Source organism: Dendropsophus ebraccatus, chromosome 9 (assembly GCF_027789765.1).
Source record: "Dendropsophus ebraccatus isolate aDenEbr1 chromosome 9, aDenEbr1.pat, whole genome shotgun sequence".
NCBI lineage: Eukaryota > Metazoa > Chordata > Amphibia > Anura > Hylidae > Dendropsophus > Dendropsophus ebraccatus.
The window spans coordinates 6,669,585-6,693,821 of NC_091462.1; the positions used below are offsets into that span (position 1 = coordinate 6,669,585).

At 49.5% G+C, this 24,237-nt stretch overlaps 1 protein-coding gene across 2 annotated transcripts in view; it reads left to right on the plus strand.

Moving 5' to 3' along the window:
• Positions 1–24,237, plus strand: part of PTPN4 (protein tyrosine phosphatase non-receptor type 4) — a 57,525-nt gene that overhangs the window by 23,047 nt on the left and 10,241 nt on the right. For both annotated transcript variants that reach the window (XM_069982426.1, XM_069982427.1), the window contains exons 7-21: positions 1,858–1,902; positions 2,548–2,600; positions 2,703–2,823; positions 4,219–4,306; positions 6,393–6,481; positions 8,991–9,054; positions 9,894–10,066; positions 11,545–11,613; positions 17,104–17,238; positions 18,401–18,559; positions 21,845–21,995; positions 22,965–23,048; positions 23,163–23,219; positions 23,351–23,507; positions 23,999–24,165. In XM_069982426.1, the coding sequence (XP_069838527.1) occupies positions 1,858–1,902; positions 2,548–2,600; positions 2,703–2,823; positions 4,219–4,306; positions 6,393–6,481; positions 8,991–9,054; positions 9,894–10,066; positions 11,545–11,613; positions 17,104–17,238; positions 18,401–18,559; positions 21,845–21,995; positions 22,965–23,048; positions 23,163–23,219; positions 23,351–23,507; positions 23,999–24,165 (1,612 nt within the window). The remainder of the gene's footprint in view (positions 1–1,857; positions 1,903–2,547; positions 2,601–2,702; positions 2,824–4,218; positions 4,307–6,392; positions 6,482–8,990; positions 9,055–9,893; positions 10,067–11,544; positions 11,614–17,103; positions 17,239–18,400; positions 18,560–21,844; positions 21,996–22,964; positions 23,049–23,162; positions 23,220–23,350; positions 23,508–23,998; positions 24,166–24,237) is intronic.

Consider the following 24,237-nt stretch of genomic DNA (forward strand, 5'->3'; position numbering starts at 1 on the left):
TCCAGGTCCAGTCTCCTGAAGGCAGCTATATAACAGCTATACTTACTGCATCCAGGTCCAGTCTCCTGAAGGCAGCTATATAACAGCTATACTTACTGCATCCAGGTCAAGTCTCCTGAGGACAGCTATATAACAGCTATACTTACTGCATCCAGGTCCAGTCTCCTGAAGGCAGCTATATAACAGCTATACTTACTGTATCCAGGTCCAGTCTCCTGAAGGCTGCTATATAACAGCTATACTTACTGTATCCAGGTCCAGTCTCCTGAAGGCTGCTATATAACAGCTATACTTACTGCATCCAGGTCCAATCTCCTGAAGGCAGCTATATAACAGCTATACTCACTGTATCCAGGTCCAGTCTCCTGAAGGCTGCTATATAACCGCTATACTTACTGTATCCAGGTCCAGTCTCCTGAAGGCAGCTATATAACTGCTATAATTTCTGTATCCAGGTCCAGTCTCCTGAAGGCAGCTATATAACTGCTATACTTACTGTATCCAGGTCCAGTCTCCTGAAGGCAGCTATATAACAGCTATACTTACTGTATCCAGGTCCAATCTCCTGAAGGCAGCTATATAACAGCTATACTTACTGTATCCAGGTCCAGTCTCCTGAAGGCAGCTATATAACAGCTATACTTACTGTATCCAGGTCCAGTCTCCTGAAGGCAGCTATATAACAGCTATAATTTCTGTATCCAGGTCCAGTCTCCTGCATGCCGCTATATAACTGCTATACTTACTGTATCCAGGTCCAGTCTCCTGAAGGCAGCTATATAACAGCTATACTTACTGTATCCAGGTCCAGTCTCCTGAAGGCAGCTATATAACAGCTATACTCGCTGTATCCAGGTCCAGTCTCCTGAAGGCAGCTATATAACCGCTATACTTACTGTATCCAGGTCCAGTCTCCTGAAGGCAGCTATATAACCGCTATACTTACTGTATCCAGGTCCAGTCTCCTGAAGGCAGCTATATAACCGCTATACTTACTGTATTCAGGTCCAGTCTCCTGAAGGCAGCTATATAACCGCTGTACTTACTGTATCCAGGTCTAGTCTCCTGAAGTGTTTTAGTCTTGTACTAGTTGAGAAAAAGAGACTAAATTCAGAAAGTCCTGGTCATCTGCACTCACAGAGAAGGCAGTGATTTGATTGATGGACACTTTGAGCCGTGACACTCTGTACTGGCCTGCATTCAGGAGACTGGACCTGGATACAGTAAGTATAGCTGTTATATAGCTGCCTTCAGGAGACTAGACCTGGATACAGTAAGTATAGCTGTTATATAGCTGCCTTCAGGAGACTAGACCTGGATACAGTAAGTATGGCTGTTATACAGCTGCTTTCAGGAGACTGGACCTGGATACAGTAAGTATAGCTGTTATACAGCTGCCTTCAGGAGACTGGACCTGGATACAGTAAGTATAGCTGTTATATAGCTGCCTTCAGGAGACTGGACCTGGATACAGTAAGTATAGCTGTTATATAGCTGTCTTCAGGAGACTGGACCTGGATACAGTAAGTATAACTTTGTTATGAAGCATGAGAACTAAAAAAAAAAAAAAAAAAGAATGTGAATTGCAGACATGCCTTATATCATATCTACTGTTATATCACATCTCCTGCTGATTTAGATCGTGAAAGTTATAATGCCAGGGACACTTTAAGCTTTCATCACATACACTTTTATGTAGATCTGAAAAATTCATGAGCCCCCAGTCCAGCAGTGTAAGGCAATGAAGGAGCGGCCAGGCAGGTTATAGAAACATTTTGTTACCTGAAAACCTGCAGAAATATGAGAGAAGTAATTTATGTGCAAGTGCAGTTCACATCCAGATCTCTCCTCTTCCAGGTATCAGTACTTCCTGCAGATTAAACAGGATATTCTGACTGGGAGGTAAGTAAGAGGGGGCATGCGACTGATGGAGCCATAAGCCAAATGCCCTGGGTGTCTGTATGGAGGTCAGCACTGCTGTGCAGTATAGAGGGGGGCCTACACGGCTGCACAGCTTAGGGGGCCGACACGGCTGCAAAGTAATAGGGGGTCAGATGGGGTGCCCAGGATAGGAGGTCAGCGCTGCTGCACAGTATAGGAGGTAAGCTAAACCAGCAGACTGTCTAATGTGTTATGACAGATGATGTCAAGGGAGATGAGGATTAGTTGATAAGCTGTGGCTAGAGGGGTCCGATGGGGGTGCAGACAAGTCTGACAATGACTTATTCTCTTGTCACTGAGCATGCATGTGTATGGGGAGGACGTTGTGTGGTCACATGTAGATTCAGGGTCCACACAGCAGAACATGGCTGGGTAGCTATGATAATGGTTGTATAGTGTGTTGGGAAAGATCATTGGTGTCGGGTGCATTTTGCAGGTTCATCTTAGGTAATGCCTGTAATGGTGAAATACATATCCTGGATTGAATCAGACAGCTGAACTTTCTCCAGAGCCCCGTATACTGAACCAGTAGCAGTATACATGTACAGTCTGTGTGTTCATATATATAACATTCTCAGGGTGATATTGCTTTGCCTTCAATTGCAGACTGCCCTGCCCGTACAACACTGCCGCCCTACTGGCTTCTTATGCAGTTCAGTGTAAGTATTACTGCTGTCTTGTCCTCTGAGGATGATATTGATTCTATTTCAGACTTTCTAAATTTTTAACACTTGATTAAAAACATTTTCTCTCTGAAAAAGCTGAGATTGGAGATTACAGTCATTCGGAGCACCTACCTGGATACCTCGCAGACTTCTCCTTCATTCTTAACCAACCATTGGACTTTGAAAAGGAGATTGCAAAACTGCATCAGCAGCACAGGTAAGCGGCTCCCCGGCCGGGGGTCTTACTGCATATAGAGGGGGTACCCCTTCTCGTATTCTGTCATGCAGGGTTGTCTCTCTTATGGGATTATTCCTTTAAGGGCTATTCCACTCAAACATAACTTCCTATATCTTGCTGCCCATGGTGAGACTAACAATTCATTTCATACTTGTTATCTATTCAGTCTCCTTCCCCCAGTTCTCAGCTGCTGCTTTCTACTGAAGACACACAAATCTGCGTGTGAGCTTTTATCTCCATCTCCCCCTCCTCCCCCCTCCCTTCTGAGATGGCTGATGTAAACAAGTCCGTGGCAGGCTTTATCTGCAACATTTTAGTTTCTTTGTAATGCTGGGAGGGTTATTCTGAGGCCAAGTTGCTGATGACCCCACTGTGATTATCCCTCCCAGCATTACAAAGAAGCTACAATGTTGCAGATAAAGCCTACCAGGGACTTGTTTACATCAGCCATCTCAGAAGGGAGGGGGGAGGAGGTGGGGACAGAGAGAAAAGCTCACACACAGATTTTTGTGTCTTCAGCAAAAAGCAGCAGCTGAGAACTGGGGGAAGGAGACTGAATAGATAATAACAAGTATGGAAGGAATTGTTAGTCTCCCCATGGGCAGCAACATATCAGAAGTTGTTTGAGTAGAATACCCCTTTATTTGCAGAGATCTTGGAAGGGATAGAAAAAAAATTGGTTTCAGAACTGACCATTTTCACGTTACAGCCAGAAACCACCTCAGACCATTGTCCTATGTGATCGCTCAGCCTCCTGGGGCTGACTTATAAGACTTTTCGCTGTCCTAAGCCATAGTCACCAGCTGTGCGTTCTCAATCTGTCCCCAGGAGTCTTCCAGACACACCTGTATATTATGTGGCTACGCGTCTTCCATATCCGCGCAGCGTGCCAATGATTGGCTCTGGTTTTATACTTTATAAGTGCTCCAGAGCTGACTGCTCTGGAATATTCCACATGGAAGGAGATTGCCCAGCACCAGTGTCACAGAATGAACGGAACATATGATCCATATTTCCAACCTGTGACACAAGAAATAATCAGATTTTGTTTGAAAAACCGGCAGAGGTTCAATCTTCATTAGATATTCCAGAGAACGCGGCCAATCCGGCCTGTACAAACACTGATCATGAAGTCCCTCGTCCCATCGCTCTGCCATAGACCAGCTCATAGACACAGCATCAGATCTGATACAGAATAATCTGTATACAGGGTGCAGCACATGTACAGAAAGTGCATCTCAAACCACGGAGACGTCATCAGCGGGGGCTGCTGCAGACTTTCATATGTGGCAGATATATTCCAGATTTTGCAGAAGATCACATTCTGTTAATGTAAGGGCGGACACTGATGTATGGAACTGTCTGCTTTTTCAGGGGCCTGTCTCCAGCAGAAGCCGAATTCAGTTATCTGAATACTGCTCGCACCTTGGAGTTGTATGGCGTAGAGTTGCACTATGCTAGGGTAAGTGATTGTATGTGATGCACTCACTGTTCTGCTGTAGAGGTCACTGCGTATGTACGTACATACATTACATTACTGATCCTGTGTTACATCCTGTATTCTACTCCAGAGCTGCACTCACTATTCTGCTGGTGGGGTCACTGTGTACATAAATTACATTACTGATCCTGAGTTACTTATTGTATTATACTTCAGAGGTGCACTCACTATTCTGCTGGTGGGGTCATTGTGTACATCCATTACATTACTGATCCTGAGTTACATCCTGTATTATACTCCAGAGCTGCACTCACTATTCTGCTGGTGGGGTCACTGTGTACATACATTACTGATCCTGAGTTACATCCTGTATTATACTCCAGAGCTGCACTCACTATTCTGCAGGTTGTCAGTAAGCTTTGAGTGCTGTAGCGCAGGGGGATTGTGCAGTGACCCTCAGCACAGTTGATAGTCAGGTCCCCATGTTGGTGAGTATATCTGCTCTAGGATCCCGGCTCCTTAGTCTCCTGTGATAACTTTCTTCATCTTCTGTTTTCCAGTTGTGACCTTTCTTTCTGATGTTTCCTGGTCACACGAGTGTTTCCTTCCTGCCATACGGTTCCTCACAGCTCCCGTCTGATTGTGACACCGGTCACTAGCATGGACTCTGGATCGATGAAAAAAACTGAATGTTTGAATAGCTCAATAAAAAGCAATGGGCTATAATATTGTCCCTGATCACGGACAACTTCACAGAATGTTTTATACTCCAGAGCTGCACTCACTATTCTTCTCGTGGGGTCACTGTGTACATACATTACATTACTGATCCTGTACTGATCCTGAGTTACATCCTGTATTATACCCCAGAGCTGCACTCACTATTCTGCTGGTGGGGTTACTGTGTACATATATTACATTACTTATCCTGTACTGATCCTGAGTTAGATCCTGTATTATACCCCAGAGCTGCACTCACTATTCTGCTGGTGGGGTCACTGTGTACATACATTACATTACTGATCCTGTACTGATCCTGAGTTACATCCTGTATTATACCCCAGAGCTGCACTCACTATTCTGCTGGTGGGGTTACTGTGTACATATATTACATTACTTATCCTGTACTGATCCTGAGTAAGATCCTGTATTATACCCCAGAGCTGCACTCACTATTCTGCTGGTGGGGTCACTGTGTACATACATGACTGATCCTGTATTATACTGGCTCTCTATCCGGTGATCGGTGGCTGTACACTCAGGAGTGGGAGGGATATCTGTATCAGGAAACACTGACACATGAAAACATTAGGGATCCTTATAAATAGCCGGAGGAAGAGGCAGCCACATTATTACGGTTCCAGCCGGGTGGATTTACAAGTGTAATTAGGATTTTCCTGCAGAGTAATTGCTGTGGAGGAGGCAGGAATAACAGGAGCCGCTGCCGCCAGATACGGAGACTGTGCCGCAAACACAGATGTAAGAGTAACCGTGCCATCAACCTAAGGAACCGCACAGCCTGTACAGTGAGGGTGACGATGGACACAGGCAGGGTGTCACATAATATGGCAGAACTCTGCTCCCACCATCTGCACCACTACCACAATGTGTGACTATACTAAAGGTCACAGACCACAGGACCTGCACAGCACAAGGACTATGACTGTGTCAGACACACAAGGATAAGGCTGCATTCACACAGGATGTAACTCAGGATCAGTAATGTATGTGCACAGTGACCCCACCAGCAGAATAGTGAGTGCAGCTCTGGAGTATAATGCAGGATGTAACTCAGGATCAGTACAGGATTAGTAATGTAATGTATGTACACAGTGACCCCACCAGCAGAATAGTGAGTGCAGCTCTGGGGTATAATACAGGATGTAACTCAGGATCAGTAATGTAATGTATGTACACAGTGACCCCACCAGCAGAATAGTGAGTGCAGCTCTGGGGTATAATACAGGATGTAACTCAGGATCAGTTATGTAATGTATGTACACAGTGACCCCACCAGCAGAATAGTGAGTGCAGGATGGAACTTAGGACCTTTTCCGTATTATGTCTCTTTATATAACTTGATATTTTTATTGCCATTCTATTTTAGGATCAAAGTAACAATGAAATCTTGATTGGCGTTATGTCGGGCGGCATTGTCATTTACAAAAACAGGGTGCGGATTAATACGTTTCCATGGTAAGGGTTGCATTGTTTAGTTCTTTTGTGTCTTATTTTCCATTTAGGGAACTTACACATCCGGGATCTGCAGTAGATTTCATTCCATGTTTCTTCATTTAATTACATTGATATCAGCAGCATAAAATCTGTATCGTCAAATCTGATGCCGCTTCTTTTATGTGTAAATGGTGCCTTAAAGGGGTACTATCTGCAGGTTAGATGAATCAAATGGTCACTTAAAGGGGAACTATCTGCAGGTTAGATGAATCTAAGCTGCTAGTAGCTCCCTAATGCACATGGGGTGCTGAGGATGAAGGTCCGTCTCTTACCATCATCCTCGGTGCTGCTCCTGTGCACACATCGGCTGTCTGGGGACGGAGCGGTGCTCCCAACTGCCTTAGCCATACCAAGGATTACATTAATGCCATGTTCACATGGGGTATAAACATCAGCCGTTGTTTGACACGGTTGTGTCTGACATGTTGTATCGGCCGAATGAACATCACTTATTTTTAATTGAAATGTGGGCTCATGCGGGTGCACTTTCGGGTTTGGCCGCCCTACAATTTGACACAGACCACAGTGTAAAGTACAGACAGGAGCCCTACTTTACACTGTGAGCACAGGCTATCTTGTATGGCCGCTGTGCGCCAAATGGCGGCTGTACAAAATAGACCTGTAAATTATTTTGTGCGGCCGCAGAGAACAACAATAAATAACTGCAGTTGTAACCTGTAATTACAGCCGTTGTTTATAGCTAAAATACAGCGTACTAACATTGCCTAAAACTGCCCGAGAATGGCACCAAGGATAAAGGTAAGAGACATACCTTCATCCTTGGCGTCTCCTGTGCAATAGGCGGCTACCAGCAGGTTAGATTTGTCTATTCTGCTGATAATTCCAAAATACATGTCCGCTTTCTTCCAGAAGCAGCAGCACACGTGTCCTCAGGTTGGGTGCGGGTTTTGCAGCTAAGTTCCTTAAAGTGAGTGGAGCCTAATTGCAATAGCACACACAGCCATAAGTCAAGGGTGGCGTTGTTTTTACAAGATAGTACCTGTGCTTTGCTTAATCTTGGATAACCAATTGGCATGTTGGCACATGTGACCCGGCTCTTATGCTTTAGGGCTAATTATACAGATTTTACCACTTCCTCTAAATTCCTAAGCACAGTGACCAAACTGCAGTGTAGGGAGAAATGTAAGTGAACCCTTGGAGAAATCTATGCTTGGACTCCCCCCCCCCCCCCCCCCCCCCCCCCCCCCCCCCCCCCCCCCAGTACAGTGTGTGTGTGTGTGTGTGTGGGGGGGGGGTTTAGTGGCTGAACATTACAACATGCACCTACCTCCCCGACTCCTGCACTGGTGTCCGCTCCGGTCCCCTGGCCACTTCCTGGTCTGAGTGGGGTCCCAGGTCGTGACGGTCTCTGCACAGACCAGGATGTGGCTGGGGGACTGGATCGGAGGGCAGCGGACTCCGGAGCCGGGGAGGGAGGTGCATGTTATGTTCGGCCACCTCCTCCCTGTCTCTTTTGAAGGAAAGGTCAGAGCCCGGACTTCTCCTTTAAATTAAAGCGTTTGTCCAGTCTCGGCAAAAATGTCATTACTGAATCAAGTTGAAAAGAAGACGTCCTCTCCTGCCCTGGTTCACCACACATGGCGGTGTGATAGCTCCATGTTGCTGCTGCGTCACTTCGCTGTCTTCTTGTTCCTGTGAAGTGTTGAACAAAGACTCCCTATTCAGACAGTCACTGGCCACAGCGCTGACCCATCCCAGCCAGTGATCGCCCAAGTGGTTAGTACCTGTGGGGTTGACATGTCACAGGACCCGCAAAGCAGCGCTGAGCAATGCTGGGACCAGTAGCTGTAGCAAGAGCAGCCGATGTCTGAACCACCAGTGACGGGCAGCCATACTGTTTAGCTGCTGCTCCCAGAAGGGGCTGACTCACATTGTCCCGGGAGCTGGAAACGCCGGGTTACGTCTCGTCCACATCCTCCAGACCTAAAGAAGGAAATACTTTCCTTGTGATATTCCTGGGCGACATCTCCGTTGCAGACAGGATAAAAATACCCGACCTCCCCCCCACCCCCGCACCACACACACCACCCCCAGTAGTGTAGAGGGGTCTGTGCCGAAAAAAATAGGTCAGATTTAAGGAAGCCTCCTCTGTGTCCTGCAGTAACCCTGAGGAGGAGGGGGTGAACGGTCAGTGGCCAAGACCCCCGCCGCCCCCACCACAACAACCGTCTCTGTGTTACATCCCCCTGGAAACTGGGACGGAAATAGGAGCCTCTAGTAGGGAGCGGCATTAAGTGAAATGGATTGTCCTCCTGGTTATGATATTCAGTGAATGCTAAGTGTTGTCTGTAGATGGATGGGAAATAGAGAGAGGCTGGAGGAGATATGGATATATACACACATACATTTGTATATATATACATACATACATACATACATACACACAACTGTACACATATATATGATCTCCCATCACCACTTCATCCTTTGTTTCCTCTTTTATTTTAAGGTTGAAGATTGTGAAAATTTCCTTTAAATGTAAACAGTTCTTCATTCAGCTCAGGAAGGAACTGGTGAGTGATCTCCGTTCTGCCTCTCACCGTCTATAGGAGGATCGATAAGCTGTGATTGTGATTTGCTATAAATCGTAAGATCCATGTGATCTGCCGGGAGCCGCGCTAGGTTTGACGTGCACACGGGTCTTGGCCGTAGGTTTGACGTGCACGCGGGTCTTGGCCGTAGGTTTGACGTGCACGCGGGTCTTGGCCGTAGGTTTGACGTGCACGCGGGTCTTGGCCGTAGGTTTGACGTGCACGCGTGTCGTGGCCGTAGGCTTGGGGTGCACGCGTGTCGTGGCCGTAGGCTTGGGGTGCACGCGTGTCGTGGCCGTAGGCTTGGGGTGCACGCGTGTCGTTGCCGTAGGGTTGGGGTGCACGCGTGTCGTGGCCGTAGGCTTGGGGTGCACTCGTGTCGTGGCCGTAGGCTTGGGGTGCACGCGTGTCGTGGCCGTAGGCTTTGGGTGCACGCTTGTCGTGGCCGTAGGCTTGGGGTGCACGCGTGGCTTGACCGTAAGCTTGGAGTGCACACGTGGCTTGACCGTAGGCTTGGAGTGCACGCGTGGCTTGGCCGTAGGCTTGGAGTGCACGCGTGGCTTGGCCGTAGGCTTGGAGCGCACGCGTGGCTTGGCCGTAGGCTTGGGGCGCACGCGCGGCTTGGCCGTAGGCTTGGGGCGCACGCGCGGCTTGGCCGTAGGCTCGGGGCGCACGCGCGGCTTGGCCGTAGGCTTGGGGTGCACGCGCGTCGTGGCCGTAGGCTTGGGGCGCACGCGTGTCGTGGCCGTAGGCTTGGGGTGCACGCGTGGCTTGGCCGTAGGCTTGGGGTGCACTGTGACTGACATTTATCTCTTTTCAAGAATGAATACCGAGAGACGGTGCTGGGATTTAACATGGTGAATTACCGTGCCTGCAAGAATGTCTGGAAGACGTGTGTAGAGCATCACACCTTCTTCAGGCTGGACTCTCCACTGCCACCACATAAGAACTTCTTTGCCCATTACTTCACGTTGGGCTCCCGCTTCCGCTACAGGTGAGTGTGAAGTCTTAGTTCTCCCACGTAGCAATACCTTTACAGAGCTGGGTGAAGATGTACGGGAAAGGTGGGTGATATGGCGGACATATCTTTTCCCAGCTGTATAAGAATCAAACTGCAGCCCCCAGCCACTGCTTATGTTAGTGGGAGCAGTCAGCTTGTATCTTCCTAATGCTTACAGCTTGTGTTACTTGGAGCTACTAGAGCAGCTGGTGATGTCAGCTCTGAGCATGGCGGCCGTGTACCTGGATTTACAGTGTGAAGTGATGAGGCGAAGGGCTGTTCTTTCTGACAGATCCCGTTCCATCACCGCAGCTTTGGTTCTCGTTCTTCCATTCATGAGTGTCAGAGATTTCACAACTGTTTGACAGGCTCAAGTGTTCTGGCAAAGTGTCCGTGTCGAAATATTCTCCGAGCCACATCTTGGCTGCGCAGTCCGCTTACATCTGCCTCCTCTAGTCTTCCCTGTATAATCTCTTGATCACTGCAGAGCAGACTCTTCCAGCGATATCCCCCTCGTCTAAGGCTAGAAGTGCCACATAAGACGGAGCGCAGCACCTGCTACTTACACCATTCATGTTAACTCTCTGAAATCTACGGGTACTGTTACACAAAGCGATTAACGATAAACTATAACAATACAGCTATGGCGAACAACCTGAAATTGCTTAACCAATTACACAGAACAATGATTGTTACTTATAATCGTTCTTGCGGTCGTCTTGTCATCGCTATTGAGTTCGTCGCTACTGCGACGACCGAACGGCGTCTTATTACATGCAAATGATTTGCAAACAATCAATGACAAAAATAGGTCCAAACTCTATCAACCGACCAACAATTTCTCATTCTGCTATCAAGTGTAATAGGGCCCTAAGTGCTCTTTCACTTTCTGCAGTCTAATTGCATAGCATGGCCTCCATCTTCCATCACCAGGAGGCCTAAACTTGTGTACAGCTTATGTCTTCATAAAGGCCGGAGCTTCCAAATTATGTGCAGCAACCAGGGAAGTTAAATTAGATGGTGTAGGGAACCTTTACGGATTTGTAAATTACTACTATTTAAAAATCTTAAAAAAAAATAAAATCTCCAGTACTTCCAGTACTTTATCACCTGCTGTTTATCCTGCAGGAAGTGGTGTATTCTCTCTGCTGCCACCTCTGTCCATGTCAGGAACTGTCCAGAGCAGTAGCAAATCCCCATAGAAAACCTCTCCTGCTCTGAACAGTTCCTGATTGATTTGCAAGAAAAAACCTTTGGTGAAGTACTCTTTTAATTTTTTAGCTGCAGACGGAAAAATGATTGTGGGTTAACAGCACGCGCAGCCGAAAACTAGAAACCCAAAACAGCTGTCAGCGGCTGCGATTGGAATTCACACCGGTCTTGCTTTGGTTGCGGAGATGGCGCATTGTGCTTTGATGTCATTGCTCCTGATCCGGACGCCATCAGTAATCTCTCTGGTATTGTCTCTGCAGCGGGAGGACAGAGGTGCAGTCCGTACAGTATGGGAAGGAGAAGGCTAACAAGGACCGAGTGTTTGCCAGGTAAGATAGCCAGCTGCCAGGCTTCATTGTTGGTTTGGGGCAGAGCTATATAAAGGTCAGCACGCTGCAGCCCTGTGTTTATGGTTTGGCAGAGGATGCGCTCAGTGTAGATCCATAGAGGTTGGTCATACCCAGGAATGAGCATCTAACATCCCAGAGGCTGGTACTGATTTTATTTTTAGAAAAGAGTGATTATATACCCAACCATCTCTCCAACCCCTCCGCCCACCCTGCCAATTGTCATGTCTGACTGTAACTATACACTGATACAAGGGAAAACAAATGGCCGACTGGATGATAATCCCTGTGGGAACCTTTGACCTTACAGCCTGTCAACTAGTAAACAAGTATTCTGTAGGATACAAGGTTCTCTTCTAGTGTTACTGCGATGCTTAACACATCTGTCCTCTTTATAAGAGAGAAATCATTATATGACATCAATGTCCCTATTATTACTTGTGTTACTACTAACTGAACAGGAATATAACTACTATAATACTACCCCTATGAACAGGAATATAACTACTATAATACTGCCCCTATATACAGGAATATAACTACTATAATACTGCCCCCTATATACAGGAATATAGCTACTATAATACTGCTCCTATATACAGGAATATAACTACTATAATACTGCTCCCTATATACAGGAATATACTACTATAATACTGCCCCCTATATACAGGAATATAACTACTATAACACTGCTCCTATATACAGGAATATAACTACTATAATACTGCTCCTATATACAGGAATATAACTACTATAATACTGCTCCTATATACAGGAATATAACTACTATAACACTGCTCCTATATACAGAGATATAACTACTATAATACTGCTCACTATATACAGGAATATAACTACTATAATACTGCTCCTATATACAGGAATATAACTACTATAATACTGCTCCTATATACAGGAATATAACTACTATAACACTGCTCCTATATACAGGAATATAACTACTATAATACTGCTCCTATATACAGGAATATAACTACTATAATACTGCCCCCTATATACAGGGATATAACTACTATAATACTGCTCCTATGTACAGGAATATAACTGTAATAATACTTCCCTCTCTGTACAGGGATGCTGTAGTGTGGGGGTATATAATATGTAGCTGTACTCTATAGACCAGCGCTTCTCAAACTTTTTCTACTGGAGCCTCACCCAGCAGACTAAGGCAATGCCTGGGCCTCACCAGACTGACCAAGAGGGTGTCTGGGCCTCACTATCTGTGGTGAAAGTCCATTTAAAAGCTGAAAGTAATGCTAGGGCTACCTTTCACCCATCTCTTAAGCTTTATATATTAATAGAGCAAGTACAAAATAATAATGTTGCTAAAATTGACTGTGCAGATCATAGTTACTTTTGTGAAATCTGGCTCCACAGCTGGGCCTCACCAACAACTAGGGGGCGCCTCACAGTTTGAGAAGCACTGCTATAGACAATAGTTGTTCCCCTGTAGCTCGGATGGTAATGGATATAGTATATGGGTGATGTATACATGTGTGTTTGCGCCGTTCTCCTCTCTCTGTCGCATTATATCTATATGTAACATGTACAGTCTGGCGGCACTGAAGGCCTCGTACCCGCAGGAGTCTGCACTTGGCAAGTGCAGGATTAAAACTTCTGAGAAGTTGTTGTTCTGCCTTTGTGGTAAAGTTCTGAGCGTGTTGCCGGGCTCGACAGGAAATGCAGAAGAAATAGCACAGTAGGCGGCCGCTGCGCCCAGAGCTGCTTATTAGAGTCACAAAAGCCTAATATCATGCGGAGCGCTGGGCGCCGGGCCTGTCATGGAGCGCCTCTGCATCCCCTGTCAGGTGAGTCCTGCCCCTGACCAATGACAGGCGGCCATGATGCCCAGGCAGGGTACTGTTATATGGCGGCTTATCGTGTTGGGATCAGGTGGTTTCGTGGCATTTGTAACATTACTAGATCTGATGAGAAATTCTTGTGACCTGCTCCCCACATTGTCCCTGTTCCCACTTAGACTCCTTACAGCATTGTGTCACTTGTTATGTTGCCCCCCCTGTGTCACATGTTATGTTGCCCCCCTGTGTCACATGTTATGTTGCCCCCCCTGTGTCACATGTTATGTTGCCCCCCCCTGTGTCACATGTTATGTTGCCCCCCCTGTGTCACATGTTATGTTGCCCCCCCTGTGTCACATGTTATGTTGCCCCCCCTGTGTCACATGTTATGTTGCCCCCCGTGTCACATATTATGTTGCCCCCCCTGTGTCACATATTATGTTGCCCCCCCCTGTGTCACATATTATGTTGCCCCCCCTGTGTCACATGTTATGTTGCCCCCCCTGTGTCACATGTTATGTTGCCCCCCTGTGTCACATGTTATGTTGCCCCCCCTGTGTCACATGTTATGTTGCCCCCCTGTGTCACATGTTATGTTGCCCCCCCTGTGTCACATGTTATGTTGCCCCCCCTGTGTCACATGTTATGTTGCCCCCCCGTGTCACATGTTATGTTGCCCCCCCCCCCTGTGTCACATGTTATGTTGCCCCCCCCCCCCTGTGTCACATGTTATGTTGCCCCCCCTGTGTCACATGTTATGTTATGTTGCCGCCCTCTGTCACATGGTATGTTATGGTGCCCCCTGTGTCACATGTTGTTTTCCCCTCATCCCCATCTTTCTGCCTCCAATACCCCATACTGCTCAGTGAGGACATTAGACCTCTTTATAACCCTATAATCTCCATCACTATCAGTATTTGGAGCGGTTCCCTGGCATTGGGTGAAGCCCCTCTGGAAGGGATTCGGCCTCCAGTCGTCTTGGCTATGAGGCCACAAGGTTTACACCCAGATTTGGGTATGTTCTGCCATTGTCCTCTGCAGGTCCTCTCCCCTCTGTCAGGTTGGATGAGGGCCGGCGGCAGACGCCATTGTCTGGTCTCTAGATGTCCTGTTGGGGTCAGGGCTCTTTTCGGGCCCCTCCAGGACATTCACTAAGTTGTCCCTAAGGCCGCCTCTGTGAGGTCCGGATGGGGGCAGTGGTGCCGTCGTGGCTGTGCGCTCAGTTATTGTCCTGTTGGAAGGTGATGCCTCATCCTAGTCTGAGGTCCAGAGCGCTCTGGATCAGGTGATCAGTTAAAATATCTCTGTATTTTTCTCTCTTCAGTTTTCCCTGCACCCCCACAGCATGATACTGCCCCTGCCAGGCCTGTAGGAAAGGTGATGGGCAGTGCCCGGTCTCCTCCTCACTTGTTTCTCACAGTCAGATCTTTTAGCTGCTTCTCTGTAACCTCCCAGTGCGCTACAGGCAGCTCCTTCCTCCTCCACGCACTCCTGTGTCTGAGCTCTACAGGCAGCTCCTTCCTCCTCCACGCACTCCTGTGTCTGAGCTCTACAGGCAGCTCCTTCCTCCTCCACACAGTCCTGTCTCTCAGCGCTACAGGCAGCTCCTTCCTCCTCCACGCACTCCTGTGTCTGAGCTCTACAGGCAGCTCCTTCCTCCTTCACACAGTCCTGTCTCTGAGCTCTACAGGCAGCTCCTTCCTCCTTCACACAGTCCTGTCTCTCAGCGCTACAGGCAGCTCCTTCCTCCTCCACCACACAGTCCTGTCTCTCAGCGCTACAGGCAGCTCCTTCCTCCTCCACGCACTCCTGTGTCTGAGCTCTACAGGCCGCTCCTTCCTCCTCCACACAGTCCTGTCTCTCAGCGCTACAGGCAGCTCCTTCCTCCTCCACGCACTCCTGTGTCTGAGTTCTACAGGCAGCTCCTTCCTCCTCCACACAGTCCTGTGTCTGAGCTCTACAGGCAGCTCCTTCCTCCTCCACACAGTCCTGTCTCTCAGCGCTACAGGCAGCTCCTTCCTCCTCCACCACACAGTCCTGTCTCTCAGCGCTACAGGCAGCTCCTTCCTCCTCCACGCACTCCTGTGTCTGAGTTCTACAGGCAGCTCCTTCCTCCTCCACGCACTCCTGTGTCTGAGCTCTACAGGCAGCTCCTTCCTCCTCCACACAGTCCTGTCTCTCAGCGCTACAGGCAGCTCCTTCCTCCTCCACGCACTCCTGTGTCTGAGCTCTACAGGCAGCTCCTTCCTCCTCCACACAGTCCTGTCTCTCAGCGCTACAGGCAGCTCCTTCCTCCTCCACACAGTCCTGTCTCTCAGCGCTACAGGCAGCTCCTTCCTCCTCCACGCACTCCTGTGTCTGAGCTCTACAGGCAGCTCCTTCCTCCTCCACGCACTCCTGTGTCTGAGCTCTTCAGGCAGCTCCTTCCTCCTCCACACAGTCCTGTCTCTGAGCTCTACAGGCAGCTCCTTCCTCCTCCACACAGTCCTGTGTCTGAGTTCTACAGGCAGCTCCTTCCTCCTCCACCACCCAGTCCTGTCTCTGAGCTCTACAGGCAGCTCCTTCCTCCTCCACACAGTCCTGTCTCTGAGCTCTACAGGCAGCTCTTTCCTCCTCCACACAGTCCTGTCTCTGAGCTCTACAGGCAGCTCCTTCCTCCTCCACACAGTCCTGTCTCTGAGCTCTACAGGCAGCTGTTCCCTCCTCCACACAGTCCTGTCTCTGAGCTCTACAGGCAGCTGTTCCCTCCTCCACAAAGTCCTGTCTCTGAGCTCTGCAGGCAGCCCTTTCCTCCTCCTCCACGCAGTCCTGTCTCTGAGCTCTACAGGCAGCCCTTTCCTCCTCCTCCACGCAGTCCTGTCTCTGAGCTCTACAGGCAGCCCTTTCCTCCTCCTCCACACAGTCCTGTCTCTGAGCTCTACAGGCAGCTCCTTCCTCCTCCACACAGTCCTGTGTCTGAGCTCTACAGGCAGCCCTTTCCTCCTCCTTCACACAGTCCTATCTCTGAGTTCTGCAGGGAACTCTTTCCTCCTCATGGCTTGTGAGACCTTATGTAGATTGGGGGCCAGTCTCTCCAGATCCCGTCCAATTGCCTACTCCCCCTTCACACCCACCCATACACACACACACACCCATGCACCCTGTTCCTACTTGGTGACAACCAATAGAGACCTTGAAGAAAGGATTGGTATTAAGGTAAAGTGTAAGAGAGAATCACCAAACTTCTCGTATAATATTTATTGATTTTCATAAATATAGAGATCGGAATCTGTGAGATGTCGCTGGACGGGCGGAGGGTTTCCGGAAGCACGCTCAGCTCTGCTGCATCTCTCTGAGATGATATAAGTTTAGCAGATAAGTCTTGTGTTTTCTCGGTGCGTGGGAGGTGTCAGCAGCCGGGAGGACCAGCTTTTATACATTGAACTTGTGAGGCGGCTGAGAGAAGCGAGATGACAGCATGCAGTTACCGGGCAGAAGGCCGTAACTTGGGGGGGGGGGCTCTGTTGTGACACTATCCCGCTGTGGTGACAGCCGGGTCCTGGTCTCCGCTCTATGTGCCGGGGTCAGTCTCCACTGCAGTCCTAGCATTGTGTCAGTACTGAGGTATATAGTCGCATATATCACTCAAACAATGGATCTTTCTCCCCAGGTCTCCCAGTAAACCTTTGTCACGTAAACTGGTCAGCGATATGGACTGGGAGGTGGTGAGCAGAAGTTCGCTGTCCAATGAGAGGCTGGAGACCCAGAGCCTGCCGTCCCGCTCCCCGCCTGGAAGCCCCAACCAGTATGTAGCCAACATTAAACCTAAATACAGGCGATAGTCTAGTGACATCTGACCATCCTACCAGCTCCCATAGAGGTCACCCAGGGCCTTTCCCAGACTCCCCAATATTCGGACAGGTTACCCAGGGCCTTTCCCAGACTCCTAAATATATCCGGACAGGTTACCCAGTGCCTTTCCCCGACTTCCCAATATCCGGACAGGTTACCCAGAGCCTTTCCCAGACTCCCAAATATATCCGGACAGGTTACCCAGTGCCTTTCCCCGACTTCCCAATATCCAGACAGGTTACCCAGGGCCTTTCCCAGACTCCCCAATATATCCGGACAGGTTACCCAGAGCCTTTCCCAGACTCCCAAATATATCCAGACAGGTTACCCAGGGCCTTTCCCAGACTCCCCAATATATCCGGACAGGTTACCCAGGGCCTTTCCCAGACTCCCCAATATATCCGGACAGGTTACCCAGAGCCTTTCCCAGACTCCCAAATATATCCAGACAGGTTACCCAGGGCCTTTCCCAGACTCCCCAATATATCCGGACAGGTTACCCAGGGCCTTTCCCAGACTCCCCAATATATCCGGACAGGTTACTCAGAGCCTTTCCCAGACTCCCCAATATCCGGACAGGTTACCCAGGGCCTTTCCCAGACTCCCCAATATCCGGACAGGTTACCCAGGGCCTTTCCCAGACTCCTGAATATCCGGACTGGTTACTCAGAGCCTTTCCCAGACTCCCCAATATCCGGACAGGTTACCCAGGGCCTTTCCCAGACTCCCAAATATATCCGGACAGGTTACCCAGGGCCTTTCCCAGACTCCTGAATATCCGGACAGGTTGAAGCCCCATGGACAGTAAATTATGAACAGATTCCATCAAGAAACTTTGGGAGTTGTATTGTGGTTATGCTGGTTGTCACCCAGCTTTCCTTAGAACAGATAGTGGATACGCTGGTTGTCACCCAGCTTTCCTTAGAACAGATAGTGGATACGCTGGTTGTCACCCAGCTTTCCTTAGAACAGATAGTGGATACGCTGGTTGTCACCCAGCTTTCCTGGGAGCTGATAGGAATAAGGACCAGTTGTATAGACTGTGTGGCCTGTCAGGGAGGAGTTTTCTTTTCGGTCTATGGACAGTTTCTTCTAACCAGGTTTTTCCTTTGTAGCCGGAACGCCACGTTCACTCAGGAAGGTACGCGGCTTCGCCCTTCGTCTGTCGGGCACCTGGTCCACCACGTCGTTCACACGTCTCCGGGCGAAGTATTTACAAACCACAGATCGCCATCCTCAACACAGGCCAATAGCATCATCCTGGACTCTCCACAGTAAGTGCCAGCACCATCTACCTGCCAGACAGCTGTATTATAGGATTCTAAAAGAGCCATGTCATTCCAGATGGCGCTCTGGAAGGGAACTGTAGATCAGGAAAGTGTCCACACATAGAGATAATATGCAATAATGTCATTAGTGAGAAGTGGTGCGCTGCTCTGGAGTCACAGTTACTGCAGATATTACATGTATCATCATGTGATGTATAAACCTTTTCCTCCTCTGAGATAAAAGCCGCTGCCAGGCGCTCTCACCCTCTTGGAAGGTGCAGCCCTCTGCAATTACTCGACCTTAAGGTTGTGCGTTGGAGTCGCCCTACCTGCCGATGGTTTCCTTTTTACAAGAGAGAAATACTTATCAGTGTTATAGAGAGACCTGCTCTATTCCCAGCATAGCCCCTGGCGAAAGATGAAAGAGAATGAAAGATTCTGAAGATTGGGAGAGGAGGGGGAATGAGAGGGGAGGGAAGAGGGAATGAGAGGGGAGGGAAGGGGGAATGAGAGGGGACGGGAGGGGAGGGGGAATGAGAGGGGACGGGAGGGGGAATGAGAGGGGACGGGAGGGGGAATGAGAGGGGGCGGGAGGGGAGGGGGAATGAGAGGGGAGGGGAGGGGGAATGGGAGGGGAGGGGGAATGAGAGGGGAGGGGGAATGAGAGGGGACGGGAGAGGAGGGGGAATGAGAGGGGACGGGAGGGGAGGGGGAATGAGAGGGGACGGGAGGGGGAATGAGAGGGGACGGGAGGGGGAATGAGAGGGGGCGGGAGGGGAGGGGGAATGAGAGGGGAGGGGAGGGGGAATGGGAGGGGAGGGGGAATGAGAGGGGACGGAAGGGGAGGGGGAATGAGAGGGGACGGGAGGGGAGGGGGAATGAGAGGGGACGGGAGGGGGAATGAGAGGGGACGGAAGGGGAGGGGGCATGAGAGGGGACGGAAGGGGAGGGGGAATGAGAGGTGACGGGAGGGGAGGGGGAATGAGAGGGGACGGGAGGGGAGGGGGAATGAGAGGGGACGGGAGGGGGAATGAGAGGGGGCGGAAGGGGAGGGGGCATGAGAGGGGACGGAAGGGGAGGGGGAATGAGAGGGGACGGGAGGGGAGGGGGAATGAGAGGGGACGGGAGGGGGAATGAGAGGGGACGGAAGGGGAGGGGGCATGAGAGGGGACTGGAGGGGAGGGGGAATGAGAGGGGACTGGAGGGGAGGGGGAATGAGAGGGGACAAGAGAGACAGAATAACGGAGGGAGAGGGAATGAGAGACAGAAGATGGTGGAGGGAGGGGGAATGGGAGACAGACTATATGGGGGGGATGAGAGAAGATGGGGGGGGATGAGAGACGGAGGGAATGATGGATGCAGAATAGGGAGAAAGAATGAAAGATAGTATGGGGGGGCGGACAATGGATAATGGAGGGGAAAGTGAAACATGGAGGATTGGAGTGGATCAGAGATGTAGAAGAAAGATGGAGAACAGGAAAAAAAATGAATGACAGAAGACAAGATAGAATAGAAGATGAAGCGAGAGAATAAAATAGCAGAATGAAAGATCTGATGTGGTTGGTAAATCTGCAATGACAAAATGTAATCTGCCGCCTGGTATATACATCTATCCTGAGATGGTAACAAGGGACATGCTAACAGGGCGAGACCGAGGGGAGAGAGGAGGATACAAGGAGGAAGAGGATGAGATGGGAGCAGATGGATGGGGGCAAGGGGGCACTTATACCCTGGTCTCTCTACCTGAATGAGACTGTAGGTGAGGTGGAGGATGGAGGAGGGGTCAGGACTTATACCCTGGCTCTCTATCTTAAATAGGTTTGGAGATAAGATGAAGGATGGTAGGGGTGCCATGATTTAGACCCTGGTGTATCTCTCTATCTTGGTGGAGTGGGGGTGTCAGGATTTATACCCTGGTGTATCTCTCTATCTTGGTGGAGTGGGGGTGTCAGGATTTATACCCTGGTGTTTCTCTCTATCTTGATGGAGTGGGGGTGTCAGGATTTATACCCTGGTGTATCTCTTATCTTGGTGAAGTGTGGGTGTCAGGATTTATACCCTGGTGTATCTCTCATCTTGGTGGAGTGGGGGTGTCAGGATTTATACCCTGGTGTATTTCTCTATCTTGGTGGAGTGGGGGTGTCAGGATTTATACCCTGATTTGTCTCTCTCTTAGTGGAGTGGGGGTGTCAGGATTTATACCCTGATTTGTCTCTCTCTTAGTGGAGTGGGGGTGTCAGGATTTATACCCTGGTGTATTTCTCTATCTTGGTGGAGTGGGGGTGTCAGGATTTATACCCTGGTGTATCTCTCTATCTTGGTGGAGTGGGGGTGTCAGGATTTATACCCTGATTTGTCTCTCTCTTAGTGGAGTGGGGGTGTCAGGATTTATACCCTGATTTGTCTCTCTCTTAGTGGAGTGGGGGTGTCAGGATTTATACCCTGGTGTATTTCTCTATCTTGGTGGAGTGGGGGTGTCAGGATTTATACCCTGGTGTATCTCTCTATCTTGGTGGAGTGGGGGTGTCAGGATTTATACCCTGGTGTATTTCTCTATCTTGGTGGAGTGGGGGTGTCAGGATTTATACCCTGGTGTGTATCTCTCATCTTGGTGGAGTGGGGGTGTCAGGATTTATACCCTGATCCCTCTGGAACGAGTCTCCACATTTCTGGCTCCTGCACTCTACGCTGCGGTTGTAGAGATCCCCTCCCCCAGATCTATAAATGTTTTGTTCTTTCTCCACTGATTTTTGTGTTGGGTTCTAGGGTGCATGTACCTGCATTATGGGCTGTGTGGTATACAGCGCCCCCTACCTGCCGGTACTGATAGCAGATGACTGGAGGGTACACACACACATTCACACTGACAGCTGGCAGAAGAGCGCAGCTCCGGCAGCCGCTTCCCTGGGGGCAGAACATTCTCATTTACATCATAGATGCGTCTCGATGTGACTGAAAGCAGAACATGAAGCTCATTAACCCTTGGGGGGCCCCGGTCTCATCCAGTCCTCACATGCACAGGTCTTACAGCGGTCCCCATGTGCCTGAGATGACGACAGCCGATCCTGCACCAACTGAATGTCGTGTCACCAAGGGGGAATATTGTGACGTCGCCATCAGAGAGGGAGCGGAAGCTTTTACTAAGACCAGATCCTGAGATCCGATTGTTAACCTTCAGTGTAGAAATCTTTTTCATAGCCCAGAGCTGCATTCACCATTCTGCAGCCTTCAGAGCTGCCATCTCCCAACATTCCTTTGCTGATTTATACCACGTGTTACTTTTATTCACAGATCACAAGACAATTCAGTGGAAGGCCCACCGCCCGCGCTACCCCCGAAACAGTCTAAGAAGAACAGCTCCAACCAAATCTACCAGTCCCAGGAGCTGGACAACCACGTCGGCGAGGGCTTCGACCCCCTCTGGTCTCCCGAGAGGTGCACGGTGAGTGCCGGCCGCCCGCCTGGGCCTTCACTTCCCTTCCTGCCCCTTAACTTCCCTGCCTGCCCCTTCACTTCCCTGCCTGCCCTTTGTCTCTCTCCATCATTGCACATTGCAGGATCACTTCTCTTTCCTCCTGCGCTGTATATATAGATCACAGAGAACGAACACAGCCCAACCTGGAAGCGACCGTTCACACTACGGAATTAGCATGAAATTTCAAGCAGAGTTTGTGGCGTAGACTTCGCTTGAAATTCCTTAGTGTGAACGAACCCTAACACCGGACAGAGAAGAGACAAAAAAATGTGACCCCCTACCCCCCCTTCAAGACCAGTAGTCTCCGGATAGTGAGCAGTTTAGATAGAACAACCTGGTAAAACTAGTGGGGATTGGCACCCAACTTTCCTAGTGTCCTGAATTTGCAAGCATTTAAGGACAGGGGTGTATTTCCTGAAAGCCTTCATGTACCTGGTGAAGAGGGTGGCAGACATTGGGGGAACACTTTTTTGAGGGTCGAACCGATCTTACCCATAGACACAACCAAACCTTTAGCTTTGTTATATTTATTGGTCTAGTGGCAGCCAGTATGGCTCAGTCTGTATAGACCACTATGGCCTACGCCAGGCTTGTCACTCAGCTTTCCCAGATTCCTCCATATAGTCCTGACTGCACAGTGATGATATGTAGATGACAGTGTGGGCCAGCAGGGAAATGGTGAGGTCCTCAGAGGACAGGGTGGCCCGTCGCTTATGTGTCTGTCCTGACCGGTCCTGTATATACAGCTCCTGGGCTTGTTTCTTGGAGCACCCTCATACATGCCATGACGCCAGGCTTTGAAGGTATCTAATAGCGTGCTGGGATCTTACACAGACTGAGGTGATCCTGGTACATTGTAGCCTCCCCTGGGATGGCGCTCCATCTACAGTATTGGGGATTGATATATTTATAACTGTTTCTATATTATCCTTGCAGCCCAATGGATTTGTGCCTCACGACAATCTGGTTCTGATTAGAATGAGGCCAGATGAGAACGGACGCTTTGGCTTCAACGTGAAGGTGAGAGGTTTAGGAAATGGCTGGATGTGTGATGATGTGGCCGGTCCTGGTGTGATGCCGGGACATGCAGGCCATCTTCCCAGCACCATGTTCTGACGTATTGTTGTCCTGCAGGGCGGCTACGATCAGAAGATGCCGGTCATCGTGTCTCGTGTGGCTCCAGGAACCTCTGTACGTCCATGTCTGTGTGTATGCGGGGCAGGCACTTTGTCCTGGGGACATATTATAATGCAGAATCCCTCTGACCTCCCGATGTTCGGCTGTATGGTGTTCTCATATCTGTGCTCCGTTTTCTTGCACAGGCCGATCTGTGTGTCCCCCGTCTTAATGAAGGGGATCAGGTTGTACTGATCAATGGACGGGACATATCCGAGCACACCCACGATCAAGTCGTCATGTTTATTAAGGCGAGCTGCGAGAGGCATTCTGGGGAGCTGGTGCTACTGGTGCGGCCGAACGGTGAGTCCTCCTCATGTCCAGTGGGCTTATATCCGGGGCCGGGATACACCATGAAGGACTACTCCAGGGTCCCACACCCAGGAGGGATTGCTCTACAGCAGGTATGGGGAACCCTAAGCCCTCCAGCAGTTGCAAAACTACACTTCCCATCATGCCTGGACAGCCAAAGCTTTAGCTGGAGGGCAAGAGCTTCCCCATCCTTGCTTTACAGCATGGAGACATGATGCTAAATCCCCAACCTGTGGTTCCCCCAGCTATTAAAAAAAACTACAAATCCCATCATTCCCTGAGAGGTAAAGCTGCAGGCTATCAGGGCATAGTGGGAGTTGTAGTTTGGAGTCTCCTCTCTGGACATCCTCATCCATGTTCCTTGTTTCAGCACTTCTCCCGTTTATATTGTGAGGGATCTGATCCAGACGGTACATTTCCCTCCCCGTTTTCCTCCTGTGCCTGTTACCACCGCTCTGATAACCGCGCCTTTCCATCCCCAGCTGTCTATGATATAGTAGAAGAAAGGATGGAGAATGAGCCGGATTTTCAGTACATCCCTGAGAAGACCGCTCTAGACAGTGTCCACTCTGAAGACGATGCTCTGAGAGAGTCCATGATCCAGCTGGCGGAGGGGCTGCTCAACGGGACCGTCCTGGCACAATTCGATGTAAGATATCACCCACCTTCTTATATTGGATATTCCCCCTCACCTTAAAGCCTTCTGTCAGCCGTCTGCTTT